Source organism: Chlamydotis macqueenii, chromosome 3 (genome assembly GCF_036417535.1).
Source record: "Chlamydotis macqueenii isolate bChlMac1 chromosome 3, bChlMac1.mat, whole genome shotgun sequence".
NCBI classification, from domain to species: domain Eukaryota; kingdom Metazoa; phylum Chordata; class Aves; order Otidiformes; family Otididae; genus Chlamydotis; species Chlamydotis macqueenii.
In genome coordinates, this window is record NC_141558.1 from 291,507 (window position 1) to 307,463 (window position 15,957).

The 15,957-nt window shown below is 70.9% G+C and overlaps 3 protein-coding genes across 4 annotated transcripts; 1 reads left to right on the forward strand and 2 right to left on the reverse strand.

The window, feature by feature from the left end:
• Positions 1-1,727: 1,727 nt before the first annotated feature.
• LOC147601099 (uncharacterized) lies at positions 1,728-3,609 on the reverse strand (the record flags this gene model as incomplete). Its single annotated transcript, XM_086743372.1, is given in 6 exon segments — positions 1,728-2,032; positions 2,034-2,133; positions 2,281-2,455; positions 2,782-2,910; positions 3,089-3,267; positions 3,401-3,609. Coding segments are annotated over 6 exon segments (852 nt in total), but the record flags the coding sequence as incomplete, so codon positions are not given.
• A 564-nt stretch (positions 3,610-4,173) lies between these two features.
• Positions 4,174-8,712, forward strand: ZNF513 (zinc finger protein 513). Of its 2 annotated transcripts, none has more exons than XM_086743530.1 (3): positions 4,174-4,299; positions 6,782-7,357; positions 7,564-8,712. In XM_086743530.1, the coding sequence occupies exons 1-3, from the start codon at positions 4,260-4,262 to the stop codon at positions 8,313-8,315; spliced, it is 1,368 nt and encodes a 455-aa protein (XP_086599656.1). In that variant the 5' UTR covers positions 4,174-4,259; the 3' UTR covers positions 8,316-8,712. The 2 variants fall into 2 exon arrangements, with proteins under 2 accessions (XP_086599656.1, XP_086599657.1); XM_086743531.1 differs by having other exon boundaries at positions 4,186-4,299; positions 6,785-7,357.
• A 102-nt stretch (positions 8,713-8,814) lies between these two features.
• Positions 8,815-15,797, reverse strand: SNX17 (sorting nexin 17). Its single transcript, XM_086743528.1, has 15 exons — positions 15,635-15,797; positions 13,635-13,709; positions 13,146-13,263; positions 12,828-12,892; positions 12,552-12,662; positions 12,058-12,151; positions 11,812-11,899; positions 11,363-11,432; positions 11,153-11,245; positions 10,803-11,006; positions 10,435-10,557; positions 10,231-10,308; positions 9,969-10,043; positions 9,629-9,670; positions 8,815-9,536 (listed from the first exon to the last, which is right to left on the reverse strand). Exons 1-15 carry the CDS (start codon positions 15,692-15,694, stop codon positions 9,417-9,419), a joined length of 1,416 nt encoding a protein of 471 aa, XP_086599654.1. The 5' UTR covers positions 15,695-15,797; the 3' UTR covers positions 8,815-9,416.
• Positions 15,798-15,957: the final 160 nt, after the last annotated feature.

The following is a 15,957-nucleotide window of genomic DNA, read 5'->3' on the forward strand; positions in this document are numbered from 1 at the left end:
CTGGGTGAGCTGACGTGTTCCCCTACAACGGTGCTACATGAGTAAAGACCCAAGGAGAGGATTTTTTCCTTTGCGAAAGTGTGTTTCTTCTCAGGGCATCTTTCATTCGGTGCCAAATGGGTTTGTCTCGGGGTCACTCTAAGGGGCAACTCGGCACCTGATGCTTCCTCCTGCTGGGAATGTGCTGGCCAAGTTGCCCTGAATTTTGAGTAAACAGACTGAATTGTCACAGGAAGGAGCAGAATTATTTTCTGCAGTCCTAAAAGTATTTGTTGTTTCTGCAGTCCCTCTAGTTTCCACACATCTTTTTTGGAACAGGGACAGTAGCGGAGCTGCAGAGCTTTGTGCAGAAGGGTGAATCCCGGTCGTGGATGGAGTGTCTGGAGCTGCAGGGCTCTGGGAGGCCGCGCTGAGAGGCGGTTCTGCTCGGCGCAGTTGAAAACACTGTCTGTCTGAATTGTCACGGGCCCGCTGTCTCAGTCCTGCTGTGAGCCATCAGTCTCCAGAGGGTTTGGTTTTAAACTTTCTCCCTGGTCATTAAAGAATGGTTTTGATCTAGAAGTTAGCACCGGTCTCTGTGGAGTCCTCTGACATGACCGTGGGTGGTGGTGGTCTCATGTTGGGAATTTGTATTGCGATGTAACTGGGTTCAGGCCATCGACCTGTGCTCTGTTGATGTTTTGCTGTGCCGGTTTTTAATCGGGATGGTTTGTGGTATGTCGTGAGCCGTATCAAAGGCCTTTATAGCTGCAGTTATTTTCATTAACCTCGTGAAGCTGTTAAAAAAATAGACTCCAGTTTTGCAGAAGGAACCCAGGCCGCCAGGTGACGTGGAAATCCAGGACACAGAGGTACGAGGGGGTGGGGGGTGGCAAATCACAGCCCTCGCCTGGGCTCCTCGGGCTGTCCCAGAACCATCAGTGCCGCGGTCCCAGTGTGAAACTCACCACCACGCCGCACCGGGAGCTCCCTGGATCACCTTGTGAGCGCAGAAGCGGCTGCATGGGGTGCAGGACACATTATGGGATGCAGGGAAAGAGCATTTGGCGATAGCACAGGATTTATTATGGGATGTTTAGGGGCAAAGCCAAAGGTGTGAAAAGGGAGGGATTCAGATTTGGGGAGGAAAAAGTGTTGGAAATGGAGGGAGAAGGGAGTACAAGGGTCTGTTTGCATGTAAGCAGGGACGAGGCAGCACACGAGTCTGGCCACGAGGATCCCGCTGGCCTGAGCCTGCACAGCCTGTCCGGCTCAGGGCCACCCACAGCCCGTGCAATGACCACGCCGTCCCTCCCCGCTGGGCTGCTGGCAGGATGGCTCACTGGTGGGGATCAGGACCCACAGCCTCGAGCTGCTGGGACCCACGCGTTGTGCACCGGGGCCCGGCTGGGGCAGGGCTCGGCCTGACCGGAGCTGCTGGGTTTGCCAGTGCTGGCAGGTTCTGCAGCAACACCCCACCCTCCCGCTGCCAGCCGTGCTGCGCTGGTGCTGCTGCTGCAGCGCTGTTTGCCAGGGTGCTTGCACAAGGAACTATCCCCCCCCTTCCCCCACTCCCTGGCCCTACTGCCCCCCGCCTGCTCCCCCGGCTGCACCTGTGTGGGGCAGGGCCCATGCTGCCCCCGCCGCTTGCCTTCCTGCAGCCAGGGAATGCACCGCAGGCCAGAGCCTGCCCCCCTGTGAGGGGGCTGCGCTGTCGGGGCGGGGGCTGCACTGCAGGAGACAAGACATCCTCAGAGAGCAGTTTTATTTCCCAGCGGTCCCAACGCTCAAGACTGCCTCTGGCGAAGGGGTGGCTGGGGCTGGGCACAGGGCGCATGGACGGAGCCCGGCCCGGGGGTGGCCAGCACTCCGTCCATGGGGCTGACGGCGCCCCGCAGAGGGTGGGCAGCTCTGCCATGGGACGGCACGGGATCTCAGTGTCAGCGGCAGGTGGGAGCCCAGGGTCTCTCCACTTCGTGCTGCCCAGTCCCCCTCAGTCTGCAGGGACACCCACGGCGCTGCCCCTGCCACTGGGGCCTCCCAGGGAGTCCCCCAGAGAGGCTCTGCCCCAACAGCGCGCTGCACGGGCTCAGCTCCAGCGCAGGATGCGGCACTGCTTCGATCGACACCTCCACCTCGATGCTGACGCTTTCCCTGCAGACAAACACGGGGCCTGAGGGCAGCAGCCCAAGGGGGGTGTCGCTACATCCCTGCCCAGCACAGCGGGAGGGGGGAAGGCCGTTAGGAAGGGGACGAGCCTGTCCCCACTGTCCCGGCCTCGGCCCAGCAGCCCCAGCTCACCTGTAGGGCTTGTCCTGGCCCTCGCTCAGCACCGTGCTGGCTGAGCGGCTGTCCTGCTCCTCGCACACCGACCCACGGCACGGGCTACGGCTGCTGCGGGGGAAGGAGGTGGTGGTGTCCGGGACTCCGTCCTCACCCACCCTGGGGCTGGGCAGCACCGACCACAGCTCGGTCACTGGGGGAGGCAGAGATGGCGCTGAGCGCCCTGCTCGCAAGGACTGCTCCTGTCAGAGCAGGGAGCAGAACAGCCCACCAGGCTCTTGGCAGCGGGTGCAAACAAGCGGGTCCCAGGCTTCTGTGAGCCGCGCCCACCTCCCTCAGACACGGCCTGCAGCATCCCTGCGGGGACAGAGCCATGCGCGGTGCCGCCCGGGCCAACACGGGTCTGCAGGGAGACCCTGCTCGCGAGAGGCCACGGCCACAGAGCCGCGAGGCAGCACTGGGGCTCCTGGGCCCACGGCAGGGCACAGGCCGGCAGACGGACGGCAGCGCAGGACTCACGCTTGGTCGGGTTCTCCAGCTCCACCACAGCGAGATCCCCAGGCGGGCCGCGGCCGCCCCCGCGGCTCCGACACAGCGACAGCACCACCACGCCGTAGACGTAGGTGAGAACCAGGGGCACGCCGACTCCTGCGGGCAGACAGGCAGCTACGGCCCAGCCTGCCCGCAGCCCCCGCAGGCCTGCCCCTCCGCGCAAAGCCCCGCACCCCGGGTCTCAACCGTCCCTCCCGGAGACCCTCCGCTGCAGTGGCCCCCCGGCCCCAGCCCCACTCCCTCCAGCGCGCGGGCAGTGCCCCAGCCGACTCACCCACGGCAACAGCCGTTACGATGGGGGACACAAAGAGAGAGAGCAGCACGCTGCTGGTGACAGAGAGGCACTGCTGGCACCCCGAGAGGCTGCTCCTCCGGCTCCGGCCCAGCACCTCGAGGACGAGCAAGGTGAAGGGCTCCGCAGGGACCGCGGCCTGCGGCCCCCAGGGACGGGGCCTCTTCCCAGCCCCGGCAGAGCTCCAGCCGCAGCTGCCGGGACACCGCTTCCATCCCCTCGCGGACAGGCAGCCACGACAGTGCCACCAGCACAGCTCAGGCGGCCCTGGAAAACAGCCCTGGAGCCCCAGACCCCCTCCTCCTTGCACCCACCCCAACGCCCACCTCTCCAGGCCGAGGACCCTCACTGGCAGGGGGTGCTGGGGTGGGCAGCAGAGAGGGTCCCCGCGTGGAGGGGCCGTGGGGAGCCAGGGCGGCATGGGGACACGCTGTGGGCAGTGGTGAGCTGCCAGGCTCCGCGCGGAGCGGGACCACGGGGACTGCAGGGCCCCCGCCAGTACCCCCTCTGTGCGCCCCCCAAAAGCCGCGCCCAGGCTGGACGGCTCCCGGCGCTGGCAGCGGGCGGCGCAGGCCTGGCGCTGTCACCGCGCCCACCCGGGTGTCCCCGCACCGCTGCTCCCCGGCCCGCCCGCCCCGCGGGACCGGGACCGGGACCGGGACCACCCAGCCCCCCGGGCCGCACACCCTCCGCCCGCCCCCGCCTCGCTCCTTCGGCCCCGGGCTCAGCGGGGCCGGGCTCCCGCTCTGCCCCGCCGCCGCCGCTCCCCGCAAACCGCCCCCCCCCTCGGCCCGGGCAGGGCAGGGCCGCTCCGGGGCGGCCGGGGCTGCGGGCGGCGGGACGCGACTCACCGAGCTCGGCCGGGGGCCCGGCGGAGACCCGCAGCCCCGCGCCGCCCTGCCCCGCTCCCGGGAAGGGGCCGGGCCCCGCCGGACAGGCGGCCGCGGGGCCGGGGGGGAAGCGAGGGGGCGCGCCGGGCCCCGCGCGCGCGCTTCCGGCTGCCCGGTGCGCTTCCGGCGCCGGCCCCGCCCCGCAGCGGCCGGAAGCGGAAGTGCCCGGTCGAGGCGGGGCGGCGGCGGCCGCCCCGGGCTGGCGGGGGCGGCTGGCGGGCCGCGGGCGGGAGGGCGGCGGGGCCGGGCCGGGGCCGGCCACGATGCCCCGGCGGAAGCAGAGCCACCCGCAGCCGGTGAAGGGTGAGTGCGCAGCGGGGCCGGGGGGCGGCGGCCCGGCGGCGCTGGGTGCGTGGCGGCGGACGCCGCGGGCGGCCCTGGGGAGGCGGCGGGAGCGGCGCCGGTGCTCCCCCGCTCCGGGAGCGCCGCCGGGCGAGGACGCGGCCCGGCCCTGCCGGTACCGGTGCTCGGCCCCATCCGGCGGCCGCCCTCCCCGGGAGCGGCCCCGCCCGGGGGCTGCTCCGTCCCCGGAGCGATTCCCCTCCCGCGGGGCGCGGCCCCGTGCCCCGGCGGGGACCCGGCCGCTGATCGCTGCCTGCCCGGCACCGGTTCCGGGCACTGAGCCGCCCGCCGGTTGAGGCCCCCCCAGGCCCGTCGTGCCCCCGCCGTTGATCCGGGGCCGGCAGGCTGCCCCTGGGCTCGTCCCCGGAGCCGCCCGCACCGCTCTGCCCGAGCCCCCGGTTCCCGAGCCCCCGCGGCAGGGCCGTGCTGCCCGCCCGGGAGCTGGGCCGCGGCCCCGCGGGGTCCTGCCCGCTGCCGCCCCTGGGCCTTGCGTGGGGAGCCGGGCCGAGGGCACCCTGCTGCTCGCCCGCTGCTCGCCCCCCGGCCCCTTTCCGTGGCCACCGGGCCCCGGTCAGCCTGTGGTGCGGGGCACCCAGAGCAGCCCCGCTCCATTCCGGTGCCTCGCAGGCACCCGCAGGAGCATCACCCGCTGCCCTCGGCAGCAAAAGGAGCGGGCGTGGATCATAGAATGGCTTGGGCTGGAGGGGCCCTTGAAGATCGGCGTCTTCCAGCTCCCCTGCCCTGGGCAGGGACACCTCCCACCAGCCCAGGTCACGCAGCCCCGGCCGACCTGGCCTTGGGCACCGCCGGGGACGGGGCATCCACGGCTTCTCTGGGCAGCCTGCGCCCCTGCCGCACTGCGCTCGCTGTGAAGAATTTCCTCCTTGCGTCCCGTCTAACCTGCCCTCTTTCGGGATCGCCCAACCCCTGTGGCCCCGTCTGTCCCCTCGCTGTCCACAGGGGCCGCGCTCCGGTCTGCGTGCTCGGCAGCAGCGTTGGGCCGCGCCAGCACCGCTCGTTCTCATGCCGAGGCGTGGTCCCCCCGGCCTGGCAGGTGGGGTTCTGCTCTGAGGGTCCGGCCTGCGCGCAGAGCCCAGCGCCAGGACAAAGCCTGCTCAGCGGCTTGGAGCCGGCCGCTGCAGGGGCCGAGAGCCACGCTCTGCGGCAGACCTGCTGTCGGAAACACCTTCCTTCCCGCTGGGCCGCCAGCCCCGGTGGCGGGGCAGGAGCAGGCACCTCAGGGCCCGCTGAGGATGTCAGGAGAGCCATCACCAGGCACGTCCTGGTCCTCACCCCGTGCGCCACGCTGCCCCATCTGGGGAGCACTGATGCAGCGGCGCTCAGGGGACAGTGCTCTGGGGATGCTGTGGCACTGCGGGCCTGAGCTGAGGAGGCAGGGGAGGCCCTCGGTGTGGGGCTTGAGGCGGGGTCGAGGGTCCCCCCAGCAATGGCCCGGTCTGTCCTCTGCACTTCAGGCAGCGCTTGTGAAAAGGGACGGGAGCGGCCGTCCCGTCCCGCAGCACGGGAGCAGCCTCACCCCTGCGCCTGCCTGGGGCTCCGGGAGCTGGCCGCAGCCGGGCGGGCAGCGCTGGAGGGGTCGGCCCGGGCGGCTCACTGGGCTGGTGGGCAGCTACTGGGCCTCGCCGGCTCCACGTCCAGCACAGCACGGTGACAGCCCGCAGCTGGGAGCCGAAAGCCTTCAGCTACGTGTTGCTGCCCTTCCGGGCCCGAGCACCAGCCTGGGGCACGGTGCAGGCCGGTGCGGCTGCGGGGCAGCGGCTCTGCTCTGTCAGCCCCCCCTGGGGCGCAGGGGCTGGCCCAGGGCTGCAGGAGGACGGGTCTGTGCCCAGCTGGGAAGCAGAAATGCGCTCCGAGAGCCTGGCACAGGCTTCCCCTCGCTGCCGCGGGGCAGCAGCACTGCGTGGGGCCGGGGAAGGTCCGCTTCCTTGCGTGATGGAGGGGGGCCGGTGTTGGAACCCCACGGTGTCGGCCGTGGGAGCAGGACCAGCCGCTGTCCCTGGGGCAGCGGCACCGCCAAGGGGGGGCCGGGGCCCCCAGCGCTCCTGCCGGGGCCAGGCTGCGCTCAGCACCTTCCCCCGCCACTGCTGCTCCCTACAGCCGGGCCTGGCAGTGCCGGTGGGCGCCCACCCCCGTGCCCCTCGCCGCCCACCCTCCCTGGTGCCGCGGGTCTGGCTGCAGGGTGACACCTGGCTCGGCCAGCCCCGAGCGGAGGTGACGGCTTTCCAAGGCGCCCAGGACAGGCCCTGGGGCAGGGTGCCGGGGCAGGTTGTGGCTGCGAGGCCCCTCACCCTGCTGCACACAGCCCGGGGGGCTGCTGCCCGGCCCCTCCTTGAGATGGGCCCTGCTGGGACGGGTGGCGCAAGCAGAGGGGCTGCGCCTGGCCCGTCGGGCTGACACTGTCCCATCCCCGCGCTCTTCTCAGCAGACACCCTGGCAGCGTACGCGCTGAGCGACGACGACTGCTCCTCTGGGTACCAGCAGCTGAGCGTGGAGAGCGACCCCGAGGAGGGCGGGGAGCCCGGCCCCGCAGCACTGCCCTGCCGCCAGTGCGGGCTGCAGCTGGCTGCCAGCCTGGGGCAGAGCTGCCTGCAGTGCGCCGGCAGCGAGGGCGGCCGCAGCCAGCGCATCGTCTACTCCTGCCAGCTCTGCCCCTTCGCCTCCCACTACTCCAGCCACCTCAAGCGCCACATGAAGACTCACAACGGGGAGAAGCCCTTCGCCTGCCCGCAGTGTGCCTACGCCTCTGCCCAGCTGGTGAACCTGACCCGGCACCTGCGCACGCACACCGGGGAGAAGCCGTACCACTGCACGTGCTGCAGCTTCGCCTGCAGCAGCCTGGGCAACCTCAAGCGCCACGAACGGGTCCACAGCCAGGACAAGCCCTTCCAGTGTGCCGCCTGCGACTATCGCTGCAACCAGAGCCGCAACCTGAAGCGGCACATGCTCAGCCACCGCCTGCCCGAAGGCGAGGGGCCACACCGGCGGGACAAGGAGCCAGGTAAAAGGGAGCGGGGCGCAGGGGAGAGCTGCTGTGGGTGACCCCACAGCACAGCCGCGGGGCTGGGGAAGGGGCAAGGCGCGTGTCCCGCCCTCGGCCTGCGCCGGGCCTGGTGCCGTGTGCCACCAGCCGGGGCTCCTCAGAGCGCTGAGCTGTGCCGGCGCTGCGCTGCCCTGCTCACAGCCCTGCCTGTTTCTGTCCCGCAGAGCCGCTGCTGCCGGAGCTGAGCCTGCACGTGGGCAACGGCAGCGGCCCCTTCCTGCCCAGCTGCGCGCGGCTGCGGGGCGAGGAGGCGGCCGCGCTGCCCGAGCTGCTCTTCCCTTTCACGTGCCGCATGTGCGGGCTGGTGCTGGACGACGGGTTCGCGCAGGACGAGGGCCTTGCTGAGCAGGTCTGCGGGCGCTGCAGCCTCGCGGTGCTGGGCACCGAGCCGGGCGCCAGCCCCCACAAGGGCACCGGGGACAAAGGCTTTTCCTGCAGCCTCTGCCCCTTCGTCACCCACTACCCCAACCACTTGGCGAGGCACATGAAGACGCACAGCGGGGAGAAGCCGTTCGCCTGCCCGCTCTGCCCCTACGCCTCTGCCCACCTCGACAACCTGAAGCGGCACCAGCGAGTGCACACAGGCGAGAAGCCCTACAAGTGCCAGCTCTGCGACTACGCCTGCGGCAACCTGGCCAACCTCAAGCGCCACGGGCGCATCCACTCGGGTGACAAGCCCTTCCAGTGCAGCCTCTGCAACTACAGCTGCAACCAGAGCATGAACCTGAAGCGGCACATGCTGCGGCACACGAACGAGAAGCCCTTCCATTGCCAGGACTGCCCCTACACCACTGGCCACTGGGACAACTACAAGCGCCACCAGAAGATCCACGGCCACGCGGCTGAGAGCTGGGTGAACTCGCGGAACGCCAAAGCCCTCCTGGCCCCTCCAGCCACGGGCACGGCCCTGCCCTGAGACAGCACTTAGCCCGGCCGCAGGGGCCAGGGTGCCTCAGCCGCCGGCCCGCCGTGGCCCCTGCCCTCCCTGGGGGAGGGACAGGCAGCGAGCTCCAGAGGGGCGCGGGGCTGCCGCGCGCGGGGCCTGCCGGAATCTCTAGCAGCGCCATGCTGCCTGGGCAGGGCAAAGCCGCGACGGCGGCTCAGGCGCCAGGCTCTGTGCCTGCCCCAGGGTCAGTGGTGCTGTGCCCTCGGGCAGCCCGGGGCGGTTCCTGCCTGTCGGAGCCTTCCTCTGCCAGATTCTGGGGAAAAGGGGGGAGGGGGGAGCAGGACTGGCTCCATGGCTGTTGCCATGCCGGTCAGTGTAATTTATATTGTGTATAAAAGCATTAAACGGTCCGTTTTGTTATCTGCCACTCTCCCTGGCAGCCTTGCTCTGCTTCGGGAGAGGCCAGCGCGGGGCTGGCAAGGTCTGCAGGGTGGGGAGGGACGGCGGCCGCCCCCAACAGACAGCCCGGTACCAATCGGGATCCATTTTAATCATCGTTGCGCTGTGTAAACATCGGCTACTGTCCGTTAACGCTCCGGTGGGTCTGAGCAGCAGGAGAGGTGGTTACAAGCCTAGATTACGCTGGAGTCTATGAGCGGGTTAGAGAGGGGGCTCCGCGCAGAGCCCCCGCAGACAGCTTACCGCAGCCTGTCTGAGCAGAAACCTAAACGCTAATTTGGCGTCGCGGAGCCTGACGGGGGCCGCTCGTGCCACCAGGCTGCTGCTGCCAAGCCGCTGCCCCAGCCACCCCAGCAGCCGGGCGCCTGGGCCAGGCCCTCCCCGCGGGGAAGGGGCAGCTCTGCCCCTGCGCTGGGCCAGGCTCCGCGACGCCGCCCCGGGGCTCGCTGGGCTGGGGCTGCCCTGGGAACGAGCCCTCTCCCAGCTGGAGCCAGCAGCAGGAGGGGTTCAGCTGCCCCCGCCCCGACGGCAGCGGTGGGCTGGGGGTGAGCCCCCAGCCCCGGGAGCAGGGAGGTGATGGAGCAGGTGAGAGGCACGTTGATTGCAACCTGTCTGCAGGTCGTACATTCCTCAGCAAAGGCCCTGGGCCGCGCCTGTCCTAGGAGGGGGGCCCTACAGATCTTCGTCACCAATGCCCTCGAAGGCGTAATTGCCGTGGAAGTCGTTAGCGCCCACGTCGTTAGCAGAGCTGGAGTGGCTGATCCCTCGCAGGCTGACGGAGGTGAGCTTGCTCTGCGGAGAGGGGAGATGCGAGGGGGAGATGAGCTCACTCCCCCCAGCTCGGTCCAGGGGTGACGGCCTCGGTGCGCCCGCGCACAACTCACCGAGAGTTTGGCCATCGGCTCCCGGGAGGCATCGGGCGAGTCCTGCGGGGACAGCACAGTGCTGAGGCGGCGGGACGTGCCAGCCACCCCTCTCCCTGCCCTCGGCCACCGCTTGTCCTCCCCAACGAGGCCAGGCCACCATCCCTTCCCTCCCCCAGGGAGTCCGGCCCGCAGGGACCCCAGGGCTACAGGAGTGGGGCCCCACAGCCCTGCCATCCTGAGGGCTGCCAGCACTGCCAAGGGGCAGCGGCACCTCGGGGGCGGCGGGCTCTGGTACCCCACGCAGCACAGCCGAGAGCGGCCGCTGTCTCCCCTGCCAGCGCGGCAGGGTCGCACTCACCAGCAGCGGGGGCGACTTCACAGCCTGCTGGCTGTCCGAGCGCCGCAGGGCCCCGTTCGCTCGCCGGCGAAACATCTGCAGAGGAAGAGCTCGGCTCAGCAGCAGGGTCCCCACGGGCAGCCCCAGAGGTTAAGAAGGCCCCTGGGGGTCCTTCGGCTGCCCCGTCCCGCGGAGAGCACGCCGGGCCCAGCCCCGACCCCAGAGAGTCACAGGGGCAGGATGGGATCCCACCCCCGAGACAACATCCGGCCCCGGCCCTCACCTTGCGGATGCTGCCTCCAGACTTCTTCACCATCAGCTCGTCCACCATGGACTGCAGGCAGATGCTCAGCATGATGGCCTGCAAAGGAGAGGCGTCACGAGGCTGCACGCACCCCACCACCTTCCTGGACCCCAGACCGGCCCTCTTCCCCACAGCCGCCCCCTCGCCCCCAGCCTCCGCTGGCCCGGCCCGCTGCAGCCCTACCTGTGGACTGGTGATGGTGACCCACTGCAGCCGGTCCTTGCTCATCAGATACTCAAAAGCCAGCTCCAGCTTCACCTCGGACTTCCCCGGGCTGCTCCCCGAGGGCCCGTTGCTCATCGGCACCTGCGAGGGCAGACACCGGGGCTGGGAGCCTCCAGAGGGAAAGCACCCACCTTCCCGGGCCCCTGTGCTGACAGAGGGCAGCCCCCAGCCCCCTGGACACCCTGCCCAGCTCCCACTGCCCTCCACCACCATCGAGCTTCCCTCGCAGGAGTGGCCCCTCGCACCAGCGAGCCCCTCAGCCCCGAAGCAGAACTCGGACCCCACAGAGCCCTCCCCGCTCCCAGCGCCCCACAAACGGCACTCACCGAGGACGTGACCCGCCAGCACCGCATGCGCGTGACCTTGAAGCTGCCCTCCTTGATCTGCTCGCTCGGCAGCCGCACCTGGAAGTTGAGCTCGTTGTTGCCGGCACTGACGACGACGTGGCAACCCTTCTCGGGGAAGTCGGTGACGCAGGGGTCGAACTTGAGATAACCGTAGTACTTGAGGGTCTGCGCCAGGCGGATGAACTGCAGGCAGAACCAGGGAAGCTCAGCACGGACGCCGCCCTCCGGGGCCAGGAACAGGCAACGAACTCAGCACCGCGCGTTCACACGGAGGCGGCGCCGGTCCGGCGCTGGGACTGCTCCAGTCACAGCACCACGCGCTCCCCTACCTCCTTCTTGGAGACTTTTTCCTGCAGGGACTTCAGCTGCCGGTGCTGCTCCTTGTTGACGACGATCCATCCATGCTCGATGTCCGACACCGTCTACCACAAGGCAGAGGCTGGTGAGCAGCCGGGCCCGGAGCCACCCGAGACCCCACGCAGCCATGGCTGAGGGGCACAGTGCCCCTCCTCACCCGGCTGGGCTGCGCCGACCCTCACCTGCGCGTACAGCAGGTTCAGCCCCACGCGATGCTCCATTACATCGTCATCGTAGGAGGAGTCCCAGTAGCTAGAAGGGAACCACATGGGTCAACCTGTTCCCCAGCTCCTGACAGAGACGGGGAGAACACCCCCAGACTGGGAAGAGGCGCTGGGCTGTCGCTCTGGCCAGCTCCCCGGGAGCTGTCAGCTCCCCCGCCGCACTCCTCCTCCCATGCAGCTGCCAGCAGCGGGAACAGCCGTGTGTGGGAAAGCGGAAACGGGGGCCAAGCCCGCCAGGGCGGCCCAGTCCCTGGTGTCACAGCCAGGGACGCCCAGGTGTGTTCCTGGGGGCCAAAGCACCCCGGGGTGGGGATGGCAGGAGGGCAGGGGTCCCTCTGCAGAGCAGGGAGCCCCAGACAGCACCCCGCTGCTCCAGCAGTCACCGCCCCTCCGTCCCTGCCGCTCACCTCTTGCGCAGGATGATCCTGAACTCGGAGTTGTGCAGGCTGGTGACGGACACGTACGGCAGCTCAAACTCCTGCAGCTTCCGCACAACTGCGGGGAAACAGCAGCTCAGCAGCGGCTGAGGGCAGCGGCAGCCGCTGGACCCCCGGCAGCCAGGGCAGGGCCAGCTCTCGCTCCGGGGCAAGGCACCGCCCAGGGCAGACGTCCAACCGCAGCCCCGCAGGGCTGCCCCAGCGTGCTGTACTCACAGGAAAAAGCCCCTCCGTCCTTGGCCTCTCTCACGAGGAAGAGGCTGAAGTAGCCGACCAGGTCATCTGGCAGATCCAGCTTGGAGGCCACAGCCTGGGAGCGAGAGCAGGAGGTCACCACTTCCCGCGCAGAGGCAACGCTTCTACATCCTCACCCCGTGGCAGGACCCAGCCTGGGCGCGTTCTGGGGCCTCCCGACAGTGGGAAGGCAGCACCTCTGCGGCGCTGGGGGCCGGGGAGCGAGTGGACAAGTGGGGCCGGGGGGGATCACTGCCACCATGAAACATCATTCTGGGCCCGGAGAGGGGCCCGAGCGCGTCGGCACACCCTTTCCAGCTCCACTGCTCTTCAGCCCCCCAAAACACCCCTGCTCTGGGGTCAGGACGTGGCAGGGAGGGCCGGGGGCTCCCAGGCTGAAGGAACTCCTGAACGGGTGGGAAACGACAGAACTCAGCAGGAGGAGCTGGTCCTGCCCAGCACAAAAGCTTTGTCACCTCAAGGACGTCCTCTGTCTGGTCTGAGGTGAGGATGGTGACCTTGACCTTCTGGCCGTTGGAGAGCAGCACTTCCAGCACCACCTCCTCGGTGGGTATCTGCTGCGTCTCCTGAGGAGAGAAACCGGATTGGGGCCCAGCCCCTCCACCGCCACGCACCCTCACGCCGCTCAGACCGCCCCGCAGTCCGAGAGCCCCGCACGCGCCGCCGGGCCCCGGCGGCCGGCACTCACCCCCGTGCAGGCTGCCCACCACATCCTGCTCCTGCCCCCTCACCTGCTGGGCCTTGCGCAGGAAGCTGTTGAAGGTCTCGCTGCCCCCCAGCATCGGGTCCTGCCGCACTGGGGTGGGAGAGGAGCGAGGAGTCAGCCGTGACGTGGGAAGGGGCAGGGACCCACGCCAGCACCCGTCCACTCTGCGGCCCCTCAGTCTGCGCCCAGACCAAGCGCACGGCACGCACACGGGCAGCACCAAGGCGGGCCACAGCAAACGGAGCGGTGCGGGGAGGAAGCTCCGGGCGGTACCGCCGTGCCCTGAGCGACCGAGCCAGGGGAAGCTGGCCCTGAGCCGCAGCACGGGGCAGCCCCAGCTTACCAGCCTGCATGTATTTCTCCAGCTGTTCCCGTCGTTGCTCTACCTCTGCCGGAGTGAGCGTGAAGATCTTCTTCGGGGGAAAGGCTGGGACCACGTTAGTGCCATACTCTTTCCTTAACTGGGAAGAGGGTAGAGCGCTGCAAGAGCCCCCAGAGGGAGGGCGGCTGCTCTGACCCCCCCACCCAGCTGATTTCCAAGGGGAGCGGAGAGCTCGCCACTCTTCCCCATCCAAACGGGCAGCCAGCGGCTTGCGAGAACCAAGCCAGGGCGCCACAGAGCAGGAGAGGAGGCCTGCGCCCAATGCCGAGGAACAGACACCACCACCCTGGCCGGCCCCGGGGGCAGCGCACGCCCGCCCGCAGCCAGCGCAGCACCCGGCGCTCCGGCTCTGCAGCAGCGCGTGGTGCCTTCCTGCAGCACCCAATGACAGCCCGCAGGCCCCGCACCCGGCCCGTCAGGAGCGCAGTGCGGCAGGGGACGGCTCCCTACCTGCTCGTGCAGCCCCAGGAGCTGGCTGTAGCGCACTCGGCAGTGCAACACCCCGTTGACGTGGATGTTGTAGGCCTGCGGGGAGAGGCGGCAGTCAGAGCCCAGCGCCTGCCGAACGGAGCGACCCCGGGGCCAGCCCGGCGCGGGGCACGCAGGCCACCGCAGAGGCGTCCCCGCAGGGTCCAGGGCGCTGGGCGGTTTCTGCGTGCTGCTCCTCCGAAGACCTGTCAGTGTCAGACCTCCAGCCCGGTGGATATGGCCCAAACGGCTCAGGAAGTGCAAGCACATCCCAGGGCGGTGTCCGATAGACAACAGGAAGGCGTAACCCTGCAGCTTCCCAGCCACAGGGAGCCACGCTGCAGCCCGGGGACACAGGCAGAGCCACCCCTCCCCACTCCCCGCAGCAAGGAGAGGCTGCAGCCGGCGGCTGCTCTCCATTCTGCAGGCCCCACTGCACATTCAGGGGAGCGAGCACGGCAGCACAGCAGCCAGCACTACGACCCAGGCTGCGTGCAGGCCAGTGCAGCGGGAGCCTGGCGCCCAGCCGCAGAGAGCTGCACGGCCGGGCCGTCCCCACCACCAAAGGCTGCAGGCCTGCACGCCTCCGGGGGTGCATGGCCACGGCCAGCCCTCGCCACGGGGCAGGGGACTCCTTCCCCGTGCACCGCCTGCCCGCCCGGGGCCACCACAACACCCCCCAGCACTGGCTGCTCGAAAGCAGAGACCCCAGCAGGACCTGCCCTCGCCCCGTGCTGAGGCTGGAACCCCTCTGGGACAGCTCTGCCCCAGCAGGCACCATCTGGGGCTCGCCCACCCCACAGCTCGTGCCAGCGCAGGTCCTGTCCCCAGAAGGGTGTTCGGGAGGGCGGGAGGACTGCCCCGCACGGGCTGGAGACGTGGCAGCCCAGGCAGGTACCTCCCGCGGCTGTTTTTCACTGGAAGCCCCCAGTGTCCTCCTGCCCCCAAAAGCTGGGGCTGCCTGGGGTCAGCAGAGGCACCCGTCCGAGCCGCACTGGCCCCTCACAGCACCTTCCACCCCGAAGGGAACAGCCCTGCGGCTCAGGGTCCCGGCGGAGAGCGCAGACCGGCACCCGCCTGGGCTGGCGGGGCCCTCCCGGGGCCACCGGCCCCTGCCCCGGCCCGGGCCGGACACCCGCTCTCCTCTGACGCCGGGGACGAGGTCTCCCCCCGCCCAAGGAGCCATCGCGGCACCCGGGGGCAAAGTGCGGGGGCAGGCAGAGGGCCCAGCACGCCCCCCCGGCCCTTGTGCACCGCAGCCGCCCGTGGGCCGCCGGGTCCCTCCCGCCGCCCGCGCCCCCAACGGGAGAGGCCCCGGGGAGCGACCTCGGGCACGGGGGAGGCGGCGGGGCTGCGGAGCCCAGAGCCGCCCGCGCCCAGCCCCGCACCCGGCCCCCGCGCCCCCCGCCCGCCGCGGGACCGGCCCTGCGCGCAGCGCTGCGCGCCCCGCCGGGCCCGGGGCCCTGCTCCCGGAGCAGCCGCCAGGCCCCGGGGCGTTCACGGCGCGCCGAGCAAAACAGGAAGCCGGGACGGCCGGGCTGGCGGCCGGGGTGCGCCGGGCCCCGCGGACGGGACGGGGACCGCCCGCAGCGCAGCGGGACAGCCGCCCCCCGGCGCAGGGCGGGGGCCGGGGACCCCCGAGCCGCACCCCGGGGACCCCACCGGGGGCCGGCCTGGGCCGCGGGGCCCGGCCCCGTCCCTCCCAGCCCTGGGGCGCAGCGGCGGCGCGGCCCGGCCCGGGAGCGAGGCGCCGGCTGGGGACGGCGAGCGGCGGGCGGGGGGGCTCCCCGCATCGCCCGGCCCCGGCCCGCACAGGCCGCCCGCGACCGCCGCCGGGGCTGCGGGCCCGCACGGCCGCACCGGCCGGGGCGGGGACAGCGCCCGCCCCGGGTCGCCGGACCCGTCCCGGACCCGGACCAGGCCCCGCCGGAACCGGGCCCCCGCTCCGCCCCGCGGGACAGCTCCGCTCCGGCCCCGCTCACCACGTAGGCGGCACCGCCGTCGCCGGCGCGGGTCTCGGTCTCGGGGATGGAGAAGTGCATGGCGGGGCCGGGACGGCACCGGGACGGGTCGCGCGCCCCCGCTACCTGCCGCGCGCCGCCATGTCGGGCCCGGCGCTCCCCGGCGCCGCCCCGCGGGGCCCCCGCGATGGCGCGGCCGGCGGAACCGCCCCGCCCCGTCCCGCTCCGCCCCGCCGCCCGCGGGCCCGGCGGCGGTGACCCCTCGCCCCGGGACCCCACCGCAGCCCCAAGGCCGCCCCCTGCCCAGTGCGGGGCCCCGCCGGGGCGCCCGGCAACGGCCCAGC